Source organism: Haemorhous mexicanus, chromosome 18, assembly GCF_027477595.1.
Source record: "Haemorhous mexicanus isolate bHaeMex1 chromosome 18, bHaeMex1.pri, whole genome shotgun sequence".
Taxonomy (NCBI): Eukaryota; Metazoa; Chordata; class Aves; order Passeriformes; family Fringillidae; genus Haemorhous; species Haemorhous mexicanus.
Window position 1 is genome coordinate 5,395,901 of NC_082358.1, and position 19,043 is coordinate 5,414,943.

The 19,043-nt window shown below is 39.6% G+C and overlaps 1 protein-coding gene across 2 annotated transcripts in view; it reads left to right on the plus strand.

Moving 5' to 3' along the window:
* DHX35 (DEAH-box helicase 35) overlaps positions 1 to 17,150 on the plus strand; it is a 28,697-nt gene extending 11,547 nt beyond the window's left edge. Inside the window, exons 13-22 of one of the 2 annotated variants that reach the window (XM_059862452.1) lie at positions 2,032 to 2,156; positions 2,614 to 2,668; positions 7,530 to 7,625; positions 7,986 to 8,080; positions 8,658 to 8,735; positions 9,845 to 9,974; positions 10,677 to 10,758; positions 11,305 to 11,376; positions 12,923 to 13,061; positions 15,398 to 17,150. In XM_059862452.1, the coding sequence (XP_059718435.1) occupies positions 2,032 to 2,156; positions 2,614 to 2,668; positions 7,530 to 7,625; positions 7,986 to 8,080; positions 8,658 to 8,735; positions 9,845 to 9,974; positions 10,677 to 10,758; positions 11,305 to 11,376; positions 12,923 to 13,061; positions 15,398 to 15,442 (917 nt within the window). In that variant the 3' untranslated portion in view covers positions 15,443 to 17,150. The remainder of the gene's footprint in view (positions 1 to 2,031; positions 2,157 to 2,613; positions 2,669 to 7,529; positions 7,626 to 7,985; positions 8,081 to 8,657; positions 8,736 to 9,844; positions 9,975 to 10,676; positions 10,759 to 11,304; positions 11,377 to 12,922; positions 13,062 to 15,397) is intronic. The other variant, XM_059862453.1, reaches the window with a different exon arrangement.
* The last annotated feature ends 1,893 nt before the right edge of the window (positions 17,151 to 19,043 follow it).

Genomic DNA, 19,043 nt, shown 5'->3' on the forward strand with positions numbered 1-19,043 from the left:
TAATTGTATATAATATATATATAATTTTATATAATAGATAACTTTCTAGTTATATATTTATAACTATTTATATTCTTTCTAGTTTAATGGACAGATGTTACAAGATTTATTTTGTTTTTTTAACTAATCACTTTTACTTCGACTGCACTGCAGATACTTTTGTCTCACAGGCTGCTGTTGTACATATACACATATTTCTATTATAACTTCTAAACTCTTAGCTTATTCTGTATGACCTCTACACTACATATCTATAACCTATATAATCTGTATAACCTCACCCCTACATTATAAACCTATCACTATCTTATCAATACAGTTTCTCACTTACTTAAGTTATATTCTTACTTACCACTCTAGAAACATAAATTTATGATTTTTCCGTTTAATGTCTGTGTATTGTATTTTTACATCAATTTAAGCTTCTTCTGAGGCTGTAAATCAAACTCTTTAGTATCTAGAAGTTTCTATTTTTCTGATTCCCACAGTTGTTCCTCTAGCTTGTTTAGAAATACCTCACTCTTATGTGCTAGATGTTAGAAACTGAATCTTTTTGTGAATCAGAAGCACAAATGAGGCAGTCAGCAGTTGCAAACATGAAATGTTAATGCAGCTCTTAAAAGTGGTGAGCTTATTAAGAAGTTTGTTCTTTAAGGATTTTGGTTTCTGAGCAGTTTCAGCTTTTTATACTTACCAGTATTATAATCTCTCTTCTCTGACTGAAGTCTTTATAGACCTCGCATTTAACAAAAGGGCTCTGGAAATCCTTTACGTAACTCAGAGAAAACTTCATGTCTCCTTTTTTCCTAGGAATAGCTGCCGACCCCAAATTCTTCCCTTGAATCAATGACCCTGGCAGTGCACAAAAATTGCTGTTATAAATAAATCTCTTGGCTACCTCACACTGTCCAGAAAGCTGCAATCAAAGTGTCTGTTCTCAGCTGCTTAATGAGAAAAGGCTTTGCAGCTGAACACTCCCATTGCTGATGGGCTTCAGGTCCCCTCTAGTTTTACTGGAGTTCTGAGATGTTGGAGATGAAGCATTTTCCTTTAAATTGTGTTAGTGCTTGCCAGCAGTTGCCACGTTAAACCAAGCCATGATTTATACCCTGAATTTATATGTACCCAGAAAGAATCAGGAGACAATATGTGCTACACAATATCCCAAACTTATATAGCTTTGGGAGTGTTTTACTGGAGAAACCATGACTACACTGATGATATTTTTGTGTGCTCAAGAGCTCAAAGTCTAGGGAGTGCTTTAAGAAGTGTTTTAAAAGAGGGCAAAATAAAAAAGAAAAGAAGAAGTTGCACAGAGTGAACAACAGCAGAGAAACAGCACTGTCTTTGTCCTAGGGAAGGTTTGAGAAAGAAAAGGGTTCTGTAGAAATGAAAATAGTTTGGGTGAAAATTATGTAGAATGTGCCCTTTTTTTACTGCAGAACGTTGTTTAGTGGAAGGTTTTATCCTTACATGGAGTATTTTTCCAGACTTGGATTTAATAGTGAATGTGATTTTAAAAAGGCGTTGTTAAATACATTGGTTTTCCATCCTTAATCTCTACTTAAAATATAAATTTTAAGCCATTTTTTTTGAGTAATTACAAAAATAGTGTTCTTGTACTGAAAGCATGCTGCTTTGAAACTTTTCCATGAATCTTTAAAAAAATGCTTTTTTTGTAGTATTGCCCCCTGTCTTTTATTTTCTGACAAAAACATTAAACAGAAACAGAAGAGAAACAAAACATTTCCAGATTTCTGTGAAAAATTTATAACATATCAGATTGAAATGTGGGTGGGTGAACTGCAAAATCAAAACTGTAGCCAAAACCATTGAATTTCTACTTAAATAAAAGTAATGTAAAATAAATTAATTGGAGAAAGATCATCTTTAGGATAGAGATTGTCTTTTAACAGCTGTTAATTATCCATATGTGATAATTTAAACTCAAAATGGGTGTGATTCTGTCGTGATGACTACATGAATGGGAGCTGAAGCTCAGTCCCCAACTGTGTTTTTCTCCCCCCACAGAGGAGGACTTTGAGAAGCTGCCCAAGTCCACTGTGCCAGAGATGCAGCGCAGCAACCTGGCCCCTGTCATCCTGCAGCTCAAGGCTTTGGGGATTGACAACGTGCTCAGGTTCCCCTTCCTTTCGGTGAGTCCCAGGCTCTGAAGGCTGCCAGCTTTCCTTGGGCTGAAGAGACATCAGGGATGACTTGGGGATAGCCCCCAGAACCATTCACCATTGCCCTGCTGGTTTGGAAAGTGTAGCTCATTGTCCCCTGTCAGGCAGCAAAGTGTGTTCCTGGGAGCCAGTAATGCAAATAATGTTTGTGACTACTTAGAGACAACCATTTGGATTCCAGAGTTTGATGTTTCAATTGTTGAGAAGTTAGGAAAGTCTTAAAAAGACAGAAGACAAACTTCTACAATTCTGTAGAATTGTAACTGCAGTCCCTTTGCACTGAATTTATGGAGGAGGAAGAATGTGAGAGCTCTTAGTTCATTTTGCAGCAGAGAGTTAGGTAGTTAAGGATTTTGCAAAAGAGGAGGATCTATGAATGCATGTTCTATGCTGATAACTGCAATGAATGGACATTTTCTCTTCACAGCCACCCCCTGCACAGTCGATGGTGCAAGCTTTAGAGTTGCTGTATGCTTTAGGAGGTGAGATTTTAATGCTTTGCTTTATTTGTAGCTATACTGCAGGAGTTGTGAAAAAAAAATGTAATTTGTATTTGGTGTTAGAGGGACATTAATAAAATTTGCATTTCAGGACCAGCTTTGAGAAAGAAGGAGAAACACAGATGTGACTGGTGGAAACTTTTTGTTAGTGGATTTTTAGAGTGTATCTCAGTCTCTTCTGGATTTACTGTCTTTTGGTTATTTCAGATGAGTAAGCAGGCAAACAGCAGCAATGGAGTTTAAACTAGAATTTGACCATTTAGATTGGGTAAATGAGTATTTTATAGCTATCTTATCTGTATTTCCTTGCAATTTCATAAGAGGAAACCACCCATTTGTCCTTGCTAGGACCAGAGCTCTGAGCTGATGAGGGTGTTTTTTCCCTGGCAGATCCTCTTTGTGTTCCTTCAGCCCTTACAGAGCAGTGTGAAGATGAAAATGGAGTTTGTACACTAATTAGAGCAGTGGAGGAGTTAGACACTAACTTTACCTGCAGCCAGTTAGATAACTTGTTACATACCTAAGACTTGGTGTGGTGGTCTTTTATTTCATGTCACTGTGCCAGCAAGGAAACATGTTACACTTGCAGATATAAACAGAAAAAGTTGTAAGCAAAGGTTTGGCTGTAGTAACCCAGACTTTATCAAGGCTGATAGAATTGCAACTTTGTTCCTTAGTGGGACTTTGAAAAGCACAGCCTGTCTATTGTAAATTTTCCTGTTCACACATTGCAGCCATTATCTGATCTTGCTGTGTGTGTGCTGGAACTCTGCCTAAGCATTGTGAGTCAAAAGTGATGCCTGAATCTGGGAGAGCTCAGTCTCTGGAGGCTGTGCATGAAACCCCACAGAGAGTGTGGTAGTTTTCAAACTGCCTCCTTGCTATGATTTTGAAGGTTTGACTGACAGAAGTTACTAAGAGCTAATGTAATTGCAATTTTTAAAATGAATTCCAGTCTGTTCTCTGCTCTGGATGCAGGATGGGCTGTGCTGAAAGGCTACACCTGCTGTAGTGTAATGCTCTTTATGTTTGTGCTGTTGGTCCTGCAGCTGAGACAAAATTCAAACCCCCAGCAAGTCAAACTGTTCTGATTCTATTAGCTGTGATTACAGGATACAACCACTAACAAACCCCCCTGATCATCCCTAAAACCAGCACATTTTCTCCTGGATGAACTGGAGCTGTGTTTCTCAAGGCAGTGTGTGTGTTTCAGTGAAGAGCTTTCTGGCTTTTCATGCTCTTAAGTGCATGCCACTTGCAAAGACTCTGCTCTAGTTTCAGTATTGAACTTGCCAGTTATGGACAAGTCAACACATACACACAAACTTGTAATGAAAAGATTAGCCTGACAGATCTTGAGAGCATAATTCAAAGTACTTTACTATTTAGCTACTTAAAAGAGCATCTTTTTAAAAATTCTGTTCTCTGTTACTGATCACAACTTGTTCTCCAGTTCATTGGAGTCTGGGCAACACTGTTGGAATATGATTTGGTTTTAGGTGGTTCTGTGAGGAGCAGGGACTTGGACTTGAGCCTTATGGATGGGTCCTTTCCAACTTGAGATAATCTTTGATTCTAAGTGTGTTCATTCTGTTTTTTTTCATTATGCTGCTATTGGCTACTTTTAACATTCAGATCACACTGTAGTAATATGTTTTTATACACAGTTTTCAACTCCTTTTTGTGTGGTAAGTGAGATGCCTGCTGCCTAATTTTGTTTATAGGAAGAACTGTTATATTGTTGAGTTTTTTTTGACAGCTGTGTAATCTTTTTGAATGCAACAAACCAAACAAAACAGAAACTTGATGCCAGGCCAAGTAGTCAAAACTAATCTGTGTTTGACTTCAGCTCCTTGTTTGTAGCTAATTCAGAGTTGACAATATTTGCTCCATAATATAAACATGAGGCAGCATAAAGGAGATTTGTGTAAGTTTTGGAAGCTTCCAGAGGTTTGTGGCTGTTTTTAGACCATTCACAGATGCTGTGCTGTAACTTGTGGCAGTCTGCTCTTTTTTTATTCTCATGGAGCTGTAACTCTGCTTGGCCAGGATTTTGCCCTGTGCTGGTTCAGTTCCATCTCGCAAAGGAGGGTTTCACTTAAGACACTTGGATCTTGGCAACCTCTGCAAGCTTGGAACAAGGACCTTCACAGTGGCTCAGGAATGTGTTGCAAGGATGAATTCACAGCCAAAACCACCTTAGGGAAATGGAGAGGAAAGTTCAGTAAACTCACTGATTAGCTGGGTGATGTTTTGGCAGAAGTGTTCTTGCTCATGTAGCTTCAAAGAGCTCTTATTCTCTTGGCTGCACAGCTTTGTAGCAGAACAGAGAAGTGCTGATCTTGGTGTTTCAGATGGAAGGAAATATGTGTGCATGTGTGTGATACACTCTTCAGTTTTTGCTGAAGTTTAAGGTGAAGTTAAGTTTCAGTGGTTTATTCCAAAGATTTTATATCAAGTGCAGAGGTGAAGCTGCCCAAGCATTTGCAGGTGCAGTGAGGATTAAATTTCTCTTGTGCAAGTAGGAACATGAATTTCATCACTGGCATTGCAGCCACATTCAAAAAGGCAGTTTGGGGTCAGGCTGCTGTTGTGCCAGCATGGTGCCACCTCGTGCAGGGCAGAGGCTCCAAAGGTGAGATAGCTGTGTTGAATAAACACTCCACTGTTTGTAGAGGGATCATTTTTACAGTGGTGCAAACTGATTACATCAGGACTATCTCTCCTCAGCCTTCTCCTTTGATGCCCTTTTGAGAGTCTGAGTTGCCAGTTGAAGTTTATTGGTTTTAAGCATAATTTAAGAGGTACATAAGCAGGCAAAAAGTGGCTTTATTTTTAGGTTTATTTTAGGTCTTTGTTGAAGATTTGTTTGAGAGTTGTCAACTATCAGAAACAACCACTCTACCTAAGTTTCAAAAGGATAGTTTTAAGCCCTCAGCCTGTCACACACTAGTGGTTGTTACTTGAAACATTTTAGTGCCATGGTACTTGAATAATCTCTCCTGAGCATATTTAATTAAAATCTTTATAATATCTTTTTCTAAGATCTTTAATTTCCTGTATATATGTAGACTCAGTGGTTGCTTCCAGGATTATTTGAAGGAAACTTTCACCTATTCCAAACTAGTATCCATTGCAGGCTATATTCAAGCTTATTACTACAAATAGATCTGTGCAAAACCCATATATAGATTATGCAAAATTGTATTGACATTTATAGGATGCATAAGAAGGCAAAGGATTTTGGCTTGATGCACCTGTAGAAAGTGGTGCATAAATATGTGGAAATTTCTCCTTTTTCCTACTTAAGATGCAGTTGTCCTTTTGCAGATGAAAACCTATCTAAGCTATTAGTTGTGTTAGAACTTAAACTTCTCATATGGCACTAGTCAAATGAAAGCTATCATACCTTAATTTCTGCAGGTGCTGGGACTTTGTGTTTAAATATGTTAGTTCATCATTATACAAAAGCTGCCTTTGGTACCTGTTTCTGAGGAAAACTCTGTGACATTATGTGAAAAGCCTGGTAGGTTTTGTTGGACAGTGTAGGGGTGTGTGAATGAATCACTACATTGTCATGAGTTGGTAGCATATCAAATAATGAAATAAACGCTGGCTGGAGGGATCTGTTTGTTCAGATATGCTGACATGAGTTATAGGAGATCTCATTCCTTGACCTGAATTGTGGTTTTGCTTTTCTCTGTGAAACAGAGCTGCAGTGCAGCTGTGGCTTTGTTACCAGCACACAGTCTGACAAATAATGTGTTTATACAATGTAAGAGCTGTGGTTGTGTTTCCTCAGGTTGCTTTGCTGTGGTTGGTTATGCAACCTGCAGTGCCCCAAAGTCCTGCTACTGGGCTCTCACTCACCCCTGCTTGTGTAGCCTTTCTCTTGTGCTTTACCTCTCTGTCATACCTCATACAACTTGGCCTCTTGAAGTCTTCTCTTTCAATTTTTACTCTTTGCTGCCTTAGCAAGCTTTTTTTCCTTATTATTGTTCCCTGTGTATTTTTTTTTTTTATTCTACATCCTCTTGCAAAGGAAAGCTTTTCCATTTAAATCTTTCCCTGAAATCTCAGTATAAAGCTCAGAGTTAGACTGTGACCTGTGCTTTGCATGAGTCACCCTTGCTGCAGGGGTTCGACTGGAGGGAGCCAAACCTCTAAAATGGTAAATGGCAGGGTTGCTCTGGCCATCACAGATCAAGCTGTCAGGCCTCCCTCCTGTGCCATCTCCAGGGAAAAGGCTGGAGCATGACTGGCAGTTGAGTGGATGATACATGAGGCAGACTAAACTGTAGAAAAGCTTCATCAGCTGTGCATCTCTTGTTTACATAATAATACAGTATTTTTCTCCATGGCCTAAGTAGATGTGCTTAGAAAAATGGCACCCTACCATCAGCTGTGCCTCCTGTTCCTGCAATAAAGCCTGTCCCACGTTTATCCCCATTTTCATTCTCATCTGCTTTACATCCCCATGAACAAAGATGTTACTAAATATTTAAAAAGAGCATCAGAGGTCTAACAGCTAATATCCCCTCTGGCCATGGCATTGAGTTGGACTGCAGGTTTTTTAAATTATTGACAGTAAGAGTGAAACTTGGTCAAAATCAAAAACCTTATGTGTTCAATTATTTTTGAAAAATAAATCTGGTGACCCATGGGAGAGTAAATGGGTGTCATGGATTGCCTTTAAGCTAAGTGTAATACACATTCAGCAACTCTTAAGTACATTTGCTATATTTTAGCATGTAATTCTGCTCTTTAGTACAGTTTAAGTGTAAAAGAAGCCTTGCTGGGCTGTTTTGCCTGTGTCCCAGCTACATTTCTGAATGTGCTGCAGGTTTGGACATGCACTGCCGATTAACAGAGCCTCTTGGGATGAGAATAGCAGAGTTTCCTTTGAATCCTATGTTTGCAAAGATGCTTCTGGAATCAGGTAGGAGGAAAAAGATCAATTTCTTCACCAGTTTCAGTCATGTAGTTCTAATGCATGGCTAGACATTTGCTAAACTCAAACTATTCCTCATCTTGGTGTGGTCTGCAGTGAAAAGAATTGGTTAAAATCTCCATTAAATAATTAGTCTAAGACATTTCACGGTCTAATAAGTCTAACATTTTCTTCTTAAGTTTTCCACTGAAAACATTAACTCCCATACAAAAAAAAAAATACAGGAGTTTATGTATTTTTTGTTTGAAATACTATAAAAATATATTCTGCTTCTTTTTCATTTTTTTCTCCATGGGGGTAAGTTGAATGGAAAATTTCCTTTATTGAATTTCTTCATTTACTCTTTAGGAAATTTTGGCTGCTCCCAGGAGATCTTGACAATTGCTGCCATGATGCAGATTCAAAACATCTTTGTGATCCCTCCAAATCAAAAAAACCAGGCTGTAAGTTCCGTTGTGTCTCCTTTTCTGTTTGTTGTTCCCACATTTCTGGACTCTGGCAAGTATTTTACTGGTGCCTATTACAGACTGCAACTTTGTTTGAAAATAAAATAAGGTCTGGAACTGTAACTGTTTGTTGTAGGTAGAAGAAGAAACCAAATAACAGGGGAACCTTGGAGTCTTTTAGTAGTGCTAAAAACCTCCTTCTGAGGTCCAGGAACATGAAAGGTTGTAAAGCAATATTGATCAGTGGAAGGGTTTGCACAAAAAAATCCCCCAAAACCTTCCCACACACCATTTCCTTTTGAGATGAACAAAACAGGAAGGATGCAGCAAATTCTTAATAGCCTAATTTTAATGAATGGAGATTCTTGATCTGTTCATTTTTCCAGTTTCAATCTTAGAAGTGTTCCTGAGTTTATGGGGGCTATTAAAGTATTGCTGTTGCCCAGAGGAGCTGCCCAAGATGGTAAGAATTTAACAGTCCCCAGGAAACACAGAGCTGAAGGGAACTGGGCATGTCAGACATAATTTCAGCAAAAATCAGTCTCCCTATAAAATGGTATTTCTTGTTTTGCAGGCCAGGCAGCACAGAAAGTTTGCTGTGGAGGAAGGGGATCATCTGACCATGCTGAATGTTTATGAAGCCTTTGTCAAAGTAAGTCAGTTGAGGTGGATGTGGATTTGCAGGAGTGGGAGGAACCTGAGGTTCTCACTTCTGAATCTGTAAGTTCTGGATACAAAAAGTCCTCAAAGCTGAGGATTTACCAAGCCTATCAAGTGATAAGTCTACATTAAAAGACTCTCTGGTCACCATTTGCCACAGATCTTCCACAGTTCTCTGAACAGGGAGTAAAAGAGAATTTTGTTGGGGTACAGCATGGAAATCTTATGGGTAGACAGCTGTGTTTTCAAAGAGACAGGGATTTGGTCTTGGGGAAAACAAATGTCCAAATTTCCAATGAAATTAATATTTTTTTCATGTTTTAATGATGATAATTTGCATTTAATTCTAGCAGTCGTTTTTCTGGTGCTAAATTAACTCATTGATCATCATACCCTGAGGTCTAACACCAACCTTAGTACTGTTCTATAAGCTGAGGTTTATGTAATAGTTTTGAAGTTGCTACACCTATTTGGGAAAGGTATATTTTGCTGGCACAAACCACTTCTGTAGTAAAATACTTGAACACTGCTGAATTGAAACAGTATAACCACCCAAGTGTTCAAACATGACTTTTTTTCCCCAGCCACAAAGCAGCCAGGCAGGCACCAACTGAAATGTTGCCCTTTCACATTTTGTATCTGTGTAATTCTCTTAGAAACAGTCAAATGCAAAAGTTCTTGGAGGAAGTGGTGGGTTCTGGAGAAACAGCCCTTTGCAGAGAGAAGACCAATGAAAACAGCACTGAAAAGGTTGTTTACATTTTGAGGTTGAAAACAGACAAGTTTATGATCTGAGAGGATTAAATGAAATGACTGATGCTCTTCTCTTTCACCACATGTGAAGAAATGAAGCACATCTGTTTGAAAATACCCCATAGCATTTGATCTGCAGCTATTTACAAGTTGTTTGAGACATGTTTTTCAGTTACTAGTACTACCTACCCTTGTTAGTTGCTCTGTAAATAGGTAATTTTCAGGGAAAACCACAAGAAATTTGTTGCAGGAGATCAGAATTAAGACAGAACAAGGCTATCAAGAAGAGATTGGGTTTGCTTTGCTGATGGTATCTCATTAAGATTTTTTTCTCTTCTCACTGTACAGCACAGCAAGAGCTCCCAGTGGTGTCAGGAACACTTTCTGAACTACAAAGGGCTTGTGAGAGCTTCTGTTGTAAGAGAGCAGCTGAAAAAACTTCTCGTCCGCTTTAAAGTGCCAAAGAAGTCCAGTGAAGGTGATTTTTTTTTTAAGCTCTTGTCCAATACATAGTGAAGGTAGTTTCCAAACTGTCAGTCTGCTCCCTGCTTTTCTTGTAACCTTTGGAGTATCCTGGCCTCAAAATAATGTTAATTTAGACCATTTAGACCAGATTTTTTTCCTAAAAATGGCTGCAGATGAGTACTTTAGCCTATTTGTATGATTAAATGTTAGTCCAGTCTTCATTAGTTGAGATTTCCAGCAAAAGTTTAAACCAGTGATTATCTATTTAATGGACAGATTTTCCAAAAGACTCATAAATAGGTCACTCTGTTCCCTCCTTGTCTTTTCAAAAAGGCCATTTTTGTTCAAAATGCTGTTCAGCCTTTGGGATGTGATTTCCAGCTGTGCTGTGTGTGCCTGGGTACTGGGACTGGTTCTTAACACTTGTCTCTACCTGCTCTGAAAAATCAGCCTTCAGTGCTCCGCTGTCACACTGGGCTGCTTCAGGGACTGTGAAACTTTTCATGGAGACACAGGTGGCAACATTTGTTTTTTAGGCAGCAATTTTTGCTTTGCTGTGAAACTGAAGTCAAAAGGAATTGCAGGGTTTGTCTGCTCTCCTGCCTTTGCTGTCAAAGCCTGATACACTCTGAAAAAGTTGTTTGAGATGATTAAGTGGTATTTTAGGGATTTTTGCCTTTCCATTGACTCATCTTAGATAAATTCTTCTTTGCAGGTGATCCAGATCCTGTTTTGAGGTGCATAGTTTCTGGATTCTTTGCTAATGCAGCTAAATTCCACTCCACAGGAGCTTACAGGTGACTATATACAGTTTCACTACAACTGGTGCTTGGTTGGAAAGCTCCCCTGATGGATAAAACTAAGTTTAATCAACAAGCAGATGTTTCTCCTAATTTGCAGTTAGGAACATGTGACAATCAATGCACTAAATATTTGAAGTTCTGTATTTGGAAATAGCCTCAGTGTTTATCTCTTCTCTTTGGCAAATATAACAAAAATTATTAATAGTGGGAAGCTGCTACTGGTAGTCATTAGATTGCTTTAAGTTAAGCAAGTACAGTTATAGTGCAGTAGTGTTGTAGCACTCCCAGAGCACTGAGTAAAAGCCTGAAATGCTACTTTTTCATTTAATGTAGATAAAACTCTTTTAGGACATCAAATTACTGATTGTTCCTTTCGCCAGCATATGAGCCTGGTTTCATCTGCTCATTAAATGCAAATGTTGTTAATTTACTCAAGCCCTTTCATTCTTGCTTTTATGAAACATTCATACTGGGGCAGAAAGGAGCCAGATGTTAAGCAATAAAGAGAGGCACAGTCTGAAGTAGTATCTTGTTTTCAAGGACTATCCGTGATGACCACGAGCTCCATATCCACCCCAGCTCAGTGCTGTATGCAGAGAAACCTCCACGCTGGTAAGTCAGAGCTGCTTCCTCTTCTTTAGGGATTTTTTAAAGGGATTTGCAGCATCCAAATTGAATTGCTTCTCTCCATCAGTGGTGTTTCCTTTGCAACAATTTTTTGGGAGTATCCAAATAAATAAGGGGAATAGAGTGATGTTTGACTGTCAAAGAAACCTGCAGAGGTTGGAAAGCAGAGCCAGGTGACCCTGTTCAATGGCCATCACATCTTGCACTGCAGATTGTTCTCCAAGTAGTCTCTGTACCTAAACAGGGCTAGGGTTAATTTACTTTTATTAAGCCTCTTAAGGAAATATCCTGTCAAACAGGTGCTGCAGAAATGGCAAATGGATTGCAGGAAAAGGGCTTACACATCAGATGCATGATGTGAGAAGTTATGGATGTCCAGCAGATTGAGGGAAGAACTGGCTGTGTTTCCTATTAGCTGGGATATGATCATTCCATTTGCAGGTTAAAGGTTCTCAGATAACAAACAGAAGTGTGTGGAGCTCTCAGGTCAGCATGATCAGCCTGATGTATTTGGACTTCCATCTTGCACTGCCTGCTGCTGAGACTTAGAAGGATAAGCTTGGCCTGGTGTCATCCTGTCACATAGGAGTTAACTTAGTCAGCAACCTAAATTTCAGTGCTGCTGCAGCCTGGGCAGCCATCTTCTGTTGAGGGCTTCAGTTCTCTCTCTGCTACAAGTGCATGGGAAATGTGTTTTCATTCTGGTTTGTTTTCCTCTGGTTTATTTTTAGTTGTGTTAGTTGCCATGTCTCAGGACACATTTGGCAAAGAGACTTTTGGACTCTTTCCTCTTTGGTTTTGAGAGCTAAATACCATTTAATGAGAAACCACAAACGTCAGGTGTTTGCAGCTCTGCTGTGTGTAGAAGGCAGATGGTGCCCTAAGGATTTGGTAGCTGCCCCTTCAGTGCTAGGGTTTGCACTTCTTGGGGAAAATGACCTTACCTACTGAAGGTGAAACAGAAATAGATTGTCCATGCTGGCAACCTGACTGTGCTGGTAGTGGGGATGAGTCCACATGGTTGGATGTTCCTAAATCTATTCCCAGGAGATGTTTTGGCAGGAGTTAAAGCTGATTTCTTCCTCTGATGCTTATCTCACCTGTCTGCAGACTGGCGCCAGGGATAGTCATGCTGGGGTTTGTGCCCTCCTTGTTGTGGGTGCAGGGTTTTGGTGCTTTGGACATTTTCCCTTGTGATATCACAGAGTAATTCATATTCTGTCTTCCAAAGCATCAGTTGTGAGTCCCCCTTGACCCTATTATAAGAAACCTTTCATGTATACCTTGCACCCATATGGTCTGGTAGTATGTGAGGTTGTTTTATGACAATCTGAAGATTTTTTTAATGTGGACAACTCTGACCAACCAGAGAAATAGGCAGGAGGCTGAATTACAGCTTAAGGACTCTGTTGTCACTCTGTAAGTGCCACCTCTGGCAGCATGTATGTGAAACTGTCTAAATACGCTGTTAATCAGCTCTCCCTCATTGCTTGACAGCAACCACTATTCATTTTTGTCTTCTTTCTCCCAGGGTAGTCTACAATGAAGTCATACAGACTGCTAAATACTACATGAGAGATGTGACAGCTGTGGAATCCTCCTGGCTGTTGGAGCTGGCACCCCACTTTTACCAGCAAGGAACGGTACGGAATCGGCATAAAGGCCAAACGGTACCATTGCTGCACAGCAGCTCTTGTGTCTGACCTTTCTAGGGGTTTATGTTTTGCTTGGTCTGATGGGACAGAAATTAAGTTGGCTCTGGTCATTGTAGTGGTTTTAATATAAAGGAAGAGGTTAATAAGTTGATGCATGCAATGTTTTTCCCTATGGTCCAGCCAGTGGATCTCAGGGTTACAAAATGAGATCCATTTGCTGGGGAAGTTTCATTTGCCATGGTATCTCTTTGGGAAATGAAGCCTTCAGCCATTCTACACTTCAATATAGGCCCTTGGTAGCACTTCCCTGAGCAGTTCTGTTGGTAGGCAGTGGTCACACTTGGCATAATAATTTTAGGAGAACCTTTACATATTTTGCAAATGTTTGTGAAAATCCTGAGCCTTTTTTTTTGAGTTCTGATCTGTTCAAATGTGCAATGGCAAAGAACAGCTGCTGTTTGTGCAAAGCTTTATTGCAAATTGCTGTGTGTGATACAGATACCTTTTATTTACAATATCTTTTAGTAGTTGTCACCAACCTCTGTTGACTGTCCTATGGGAATGTGTCAATCCAGACTTATTCACTGGTCATTCTGAGAACTGAATTGGTATTAAATATTATCTAAATGTTAGTTCAGCTGGAGCTGTTGGTACCACATAGCCTATAAATACTGTACAGATTACCAAATTGATCTTGTATTTGAATTTCTCATGGGACATTTGTATCTACTGAGCTTTGTATTTTAAATTAATGAAATATTTCCAAAATCTGAGTGAAAAAATGCATATCAGACCTATGAAAAAGGTGCTGTGTTTCTAATTTATACATCTGCTTCACTATTTGACTTCTTGGAGAATCTGATGTTTGTTTTCTTCACTTCTTGGGGTTTTGTCAAAATGGGGAATCCTGTGGTGCAGGGAGCACCTTAGGACACCTCTGTGGTTACAGCTCCCAACAGTTTGACATCTGTTCATGTGATTGACTTGAGAGAGGGGTTTTTTATGCTCATCTTGGATAATTCATCTCAATTATCCAGACAATTCCCATCTATAAATGGACTTCCTAAGTAGTGGATATTTAATTCCTTTTTCCTGTAAGACATTGGACAAAGGCTGTGATGACCCCTGTGGGGCAGAGCCTTGAGCCTTCAGCTGCTGGGAGATGATCTGCAGACATGGTGTAAAAAGGAGCTGAGCCAATGCTGTATCAAATCAGTTCCTGCTGTAATTAGTCCTTAGACTCACATATTTACAGTTGTCACATAATTTACATTTAGCAGCCCACACCCACACAAAATCCTGTTGGGACCTCTCCATGGGCTGAAGTTTGGGGTGAGGTTTTCCTTTAGGTAGGTGGTAGCAAAGAGGACTTGTCTTGAATGAGGGAACATGCTTTTCAGATTAGTGCTACTACTGCTGTAGATATTCTAGGAAATTACATCAAAACTCAGTCTTTACCAAGTTTTTTACCTTTTGATCAAGTGAAGGCAGTTGCAGTATGATCTGATCATTGCTTTAATCCTAAAATAAATGGTAGCTCTCATGGATGGTGCTGGTTTTGGGGAAAATTCTCTCTTCCAGCCTGGTCAGTTATCCATATCAGCCAAAAGTCTTGGGTGTCCTTATAAAATGTTTGAAAATTAGAAATATTTCTCTTGTGTAAAACTTTGAGTCATACATGTAAAATTTGAATAAGTGATCTGTTGCAAATCACACAGGTTTATGTTAATCTATAGATATTCAGACCCTTTTTCCACTGAAGGACACATCTTTGTGCTAGGAAGGAAAGGTTTTATTCCTTTGTCAAGTTAAAAACAAATAACCCCTGAAAAGGACTCTGTGTTAAAAAATGTTCTTCTACAGCTTGATCTTGGTCAGTTATTTCTCATTTCAAGTTTTGCAGAATTCTTTTCATATTTCCTTGCACATTTGTAGGTCTTTAAGGCACAGAGGTTCCAAAGATCCAGTGCAACTTCAGTTGTTAAAATCTTGTCCTTCACATACATTCTCCTGGTGTTTTTTGCAGATGTATTGTTGGGAGCACATCCTTCTGTGCATTTTTACACCTGGAAAATTGCTTCCAGTGGGAAATTGCTTCTATGCTTGCAGCTAGTACAGAAGAACTAGAAGTTATTTTATTACAAGCCAGAATATCAATTTGGGGTGCATGTGGGTTTTTATTTAATGGGTTTATTTTAGTTGTGTCAGTAACAAGCAGAGGTTGGATGGGTGTGGATATTTGAGTTAGAATTTATTTAAATTGTGATTAAGGATAGAAAGCATTGTAGTTGATTTTCTCCCTTAATTTTGGTGTATCTGCTAAGCAGTTTTTTTTTGTTCTTTTCTTGCAGCATCTTTCCTTGAAAGCAAAAAGGGCTAAAGTAGATGACCACTGACATGACTTCAGTTGTTCTGACATCAGAAGCAGAACCTACCAGTGATTTCAAGCTGGCTACAGTCCATTCAGCAGTCAGTTCATTAGCAATTTGATCTTCCATCAACCTAAATGTTTAAATGCCTGCCAGGATCTGTAGGGGTTTATGCATGACCAGTACATTGTAAACCTAGAGCTTGCATTGTGGACATTTTAATCTTTGCCTACTTGACCTCTCTTGTTAATCTGGGCATGTTGCTCCTTTTAAATAGGTAGAAAAACAACTTAAAAAGTAAGAGGACATACAGGACCACAAAAAAAAACCTGAAACCTTCAAGAAAGAAACAGATTTCCTGGAGTGGTACTGCCTTATGAGCGTGGGGAGTAGGGTACCCTGCCTCCTGTCACCCAGAGCACTGTGACTTACACCGGCCAAACTGAGCCTGGCTCCTGCCAGCAGGAGCTCAGGGCAATCAACTACCCCTTGAAATGCAAGGTGCTGCCATGGAAACATGGATTTCCTGTTGGACCATCCCAAACTGGTGCAGCTTGTGCTCCCAAGCAGTAAAAGTGTCCTGCCCAAGGCTGAGCTGGCCCAGCCCACTGTGCTGAGCAGTCCCTGGGGACTCAGATGTCTGGGTTCTGCTCATGGGAGTTGCTGTTTGGGGAGGGGGAGAAAGAGCAGCTCAGTATTTTTAAGATGGATTAATTTTCTGCTCAATCAGGGGACTAAAGATATATGTTCACAATCAATCAAGTTCATAGATGGGGCTTTACTTTTCTTTTTTATCCTATGAGAGAAAAGATGTTAACCTTCCACTGGTTGGAAATACCAGTAAATTTCATTGAGGAATATCATGGAACTCTGTTTTTTAGCCTCTGTTGATCAGCAAAGAGAGAAATGTTCTATACTTTCCTAAAAGGAACACAGTCCTTTATATTTCTTTTATTACCAATCTGTTCTTTGCTGCTTGGGACTCATTTTCCTCTGTTACTGAGGAGAAGGATGCTCTGAACAGTTGCTGCTTTAATTGGGATTCCATGGCTACTTTTCAGGAAGGAATTATGCTTGTTTGTGTTTTAACAAGACAGCTTGGATACACATCTTTATTTATTTCCATTTTCCATTTTTACCTATTGCTATTTATTTTAGAAAGACATCGCTTGAAAATTTTATTTTTCTAATTCAACTGATTTGATGAATGTGTTTTTTGGCATATTAACTGTTTTATTTTCTTTAAAAAAAAAAAAGGGATGTAAATAGGCAAAAATTTCTACATAGAAAAAATGCCTTCCTCATCAGAGGACTGCCTTGAAAACTTTCTTGAGAGCTTCTTTACCTTGTCCCTTCCCAATACCTGCAGAGAGAGCACGTTGTGCCATGTGCACTGTGTGGTCTCCTCAGTGTGTCCATCCTGACTGCCAGCACAAACACATGTACCAGTCTCCAGGAATGGCACCAGCAGCATGAAAACTGTCACCTTCCTCCTTGTTGTCCCTGTGCCCCTCACCTTTGTATCACTCTCTTAGACTGGAAGCTCCTCGGGGCAGGGACTGTCTCCTAGCCAGAGCTGAGAGCAGTGTTGGAACTCACTAAAAAGATTTCATTTGCAGGTTTTTTTCTCTTAAAGGATCGGAGAAAGAACTGAGTATGAAGGCTTGTTAATTGTCTGTGTTTCTCTGTCCTCTGGAAGTATTCTTAAGAAAAATAAAACTGTTGAATTGAGGAAGCTTGGGAATGCATCACTTTGGGCTGAGCAGGGTGTGTTGGGCTGGGCTGGCAGTGGGTGGCCACTGCATTTGCCAGCTCTGAGAATTTTGGGTGGCTCTGGAGACCTGTCTTGTCCAGATGTTCTTTTACCTTTCTGCACAGCTGCAGAATTTCCTCTAGGGAGTGATTGTGAGTCCTGCTGAGGTCAGAACCCAGGGATGTGCAAGCTTTGTCACATGCTGCAAACCATCAGTTAGGTAAGAATGAGTGCAGTAGGTTTTTATAAACAAAACAAAACAAAAAAAATTGAGACTTTTTTAGCAGTTTTACAAATTGAGGTATCTCCACACCCAGAACAGGCAGAGTCCAGGCTAAGAGTAAGTGTTCATAGGATCCAGACTAAGGTCCCCTTTAGAGAGAAAACACTGCTGGCATCAGAGATGTGGGCCCTTGGAAGGTGTTGGAAGACAGAAAACTTTAAAAAACCCCTGCAAATCTCTTTATTTTGTAAAGCTTTGGCCTTCAGCTCCCTGCTAGATTAGTACAGAGCATTCTGCTTTAAATAGCTGGTGCAAGGAGGTGGCTCACTGCCTTGGTGTGGCTCTTTGCTGCAGTAGCAGGTTGTTGTGGGGAAGGTTGGAGTCATTTGAAGATGGCTGTCGGGAGTTTAGGGAACATTTAAGGATTTGAACCCTGAATTTTAGAGAATGAGGTTAAAATATCAGTCTGTTGAATCAAAATGCTGCTTGGGATAGAAGTCATTCCATTGCTGGCAAGGAGACAGACTTATTAAAAAGTAAATTTCCTACCCATTGACATCAAATGATTGTGGGGTAAAAAAAAGGTGTACTCCTCAAGCCTCTCAGAAAGTGCTGTCAATGTTTCTACTCAGGACTTCAGTATTGTCAGCTCTAGAAGAAAATCAATTTAAACTGGAGAGATTCAGCCAAGAAAATACTAATTGAAATATGTTTCCCATCTTGTGGAGTAAAAGTAATTTTGATAAACTCAAGGGAAAATAGTCACAGCCCTTTCTGGTTAATCTGAAGAGAAAAGTAATTAAAAGTTGGGAGCTTTGGTTGCAGGGAAGGAGGGAGAGAAGAGAGCAGGGAGCCTTTCAGAATCCCTTCTTTTGGGAGCATCAGTGTCTTGGATAACTGTGCTTATCCCAAGATTCTGGTAATTGTCACTGGGCTCAGGCAATTTTACTGAAAGCAGCTTGGAAAGAGGTTTATTACTTTAATTTCATAATGTTCATCTCTATCAAGTAATCACACTGTCAACAACTGGCAAAGAAAGTCGACACCCTAACTCAGCATTTAGAGTAAGTGACTTTGCAGGGGCTTGGAATAAAAAAGTTGCAAGATGAAGGTAAGTAGCTTGTGAAAAAACTATTCTTGTATCTTAGTTTCTGGCTGCATTTTGAGAAAAGTGCCAGCAGATGGCAGGCACCGGTTTCAAAAAGTATCTTGGGCAGAAACTAATTTGCCAATTCTTCAAAAGTTTCCCTTATTCTTCGGTTTTAACATTTAATTAGTTTAATGGTAAGTGGGATGAGAAAGGGTAAAGGACAAATCTGTCAGTGGCTATGGGATAAAGGCAGTATTTGTGGAGCAGAGATTAGTGAAAAACCCAGAGGGCTGAATGTCCTGCTGGTTTAAAAGCAAACAAACAAAATGCCCTAAAAAACCCCCAAAATTCCCAACCAGGACATTCTGTAGTGGTTCTTTTACTTACACCCTGAGTCATAGAAAATGGCAGTTTGTCCACACTTCATATTCACTACAAAGGAATCTTTGAGCTCTGTTGGATTCTAGCCACTATTGTAATAAACAAAATTAACAGTTTAATGCAGAAAAAAACCCCCAAAACCCCAAACCAAACAGAAAATCCCCCTGTTTTGTTTGTGGCA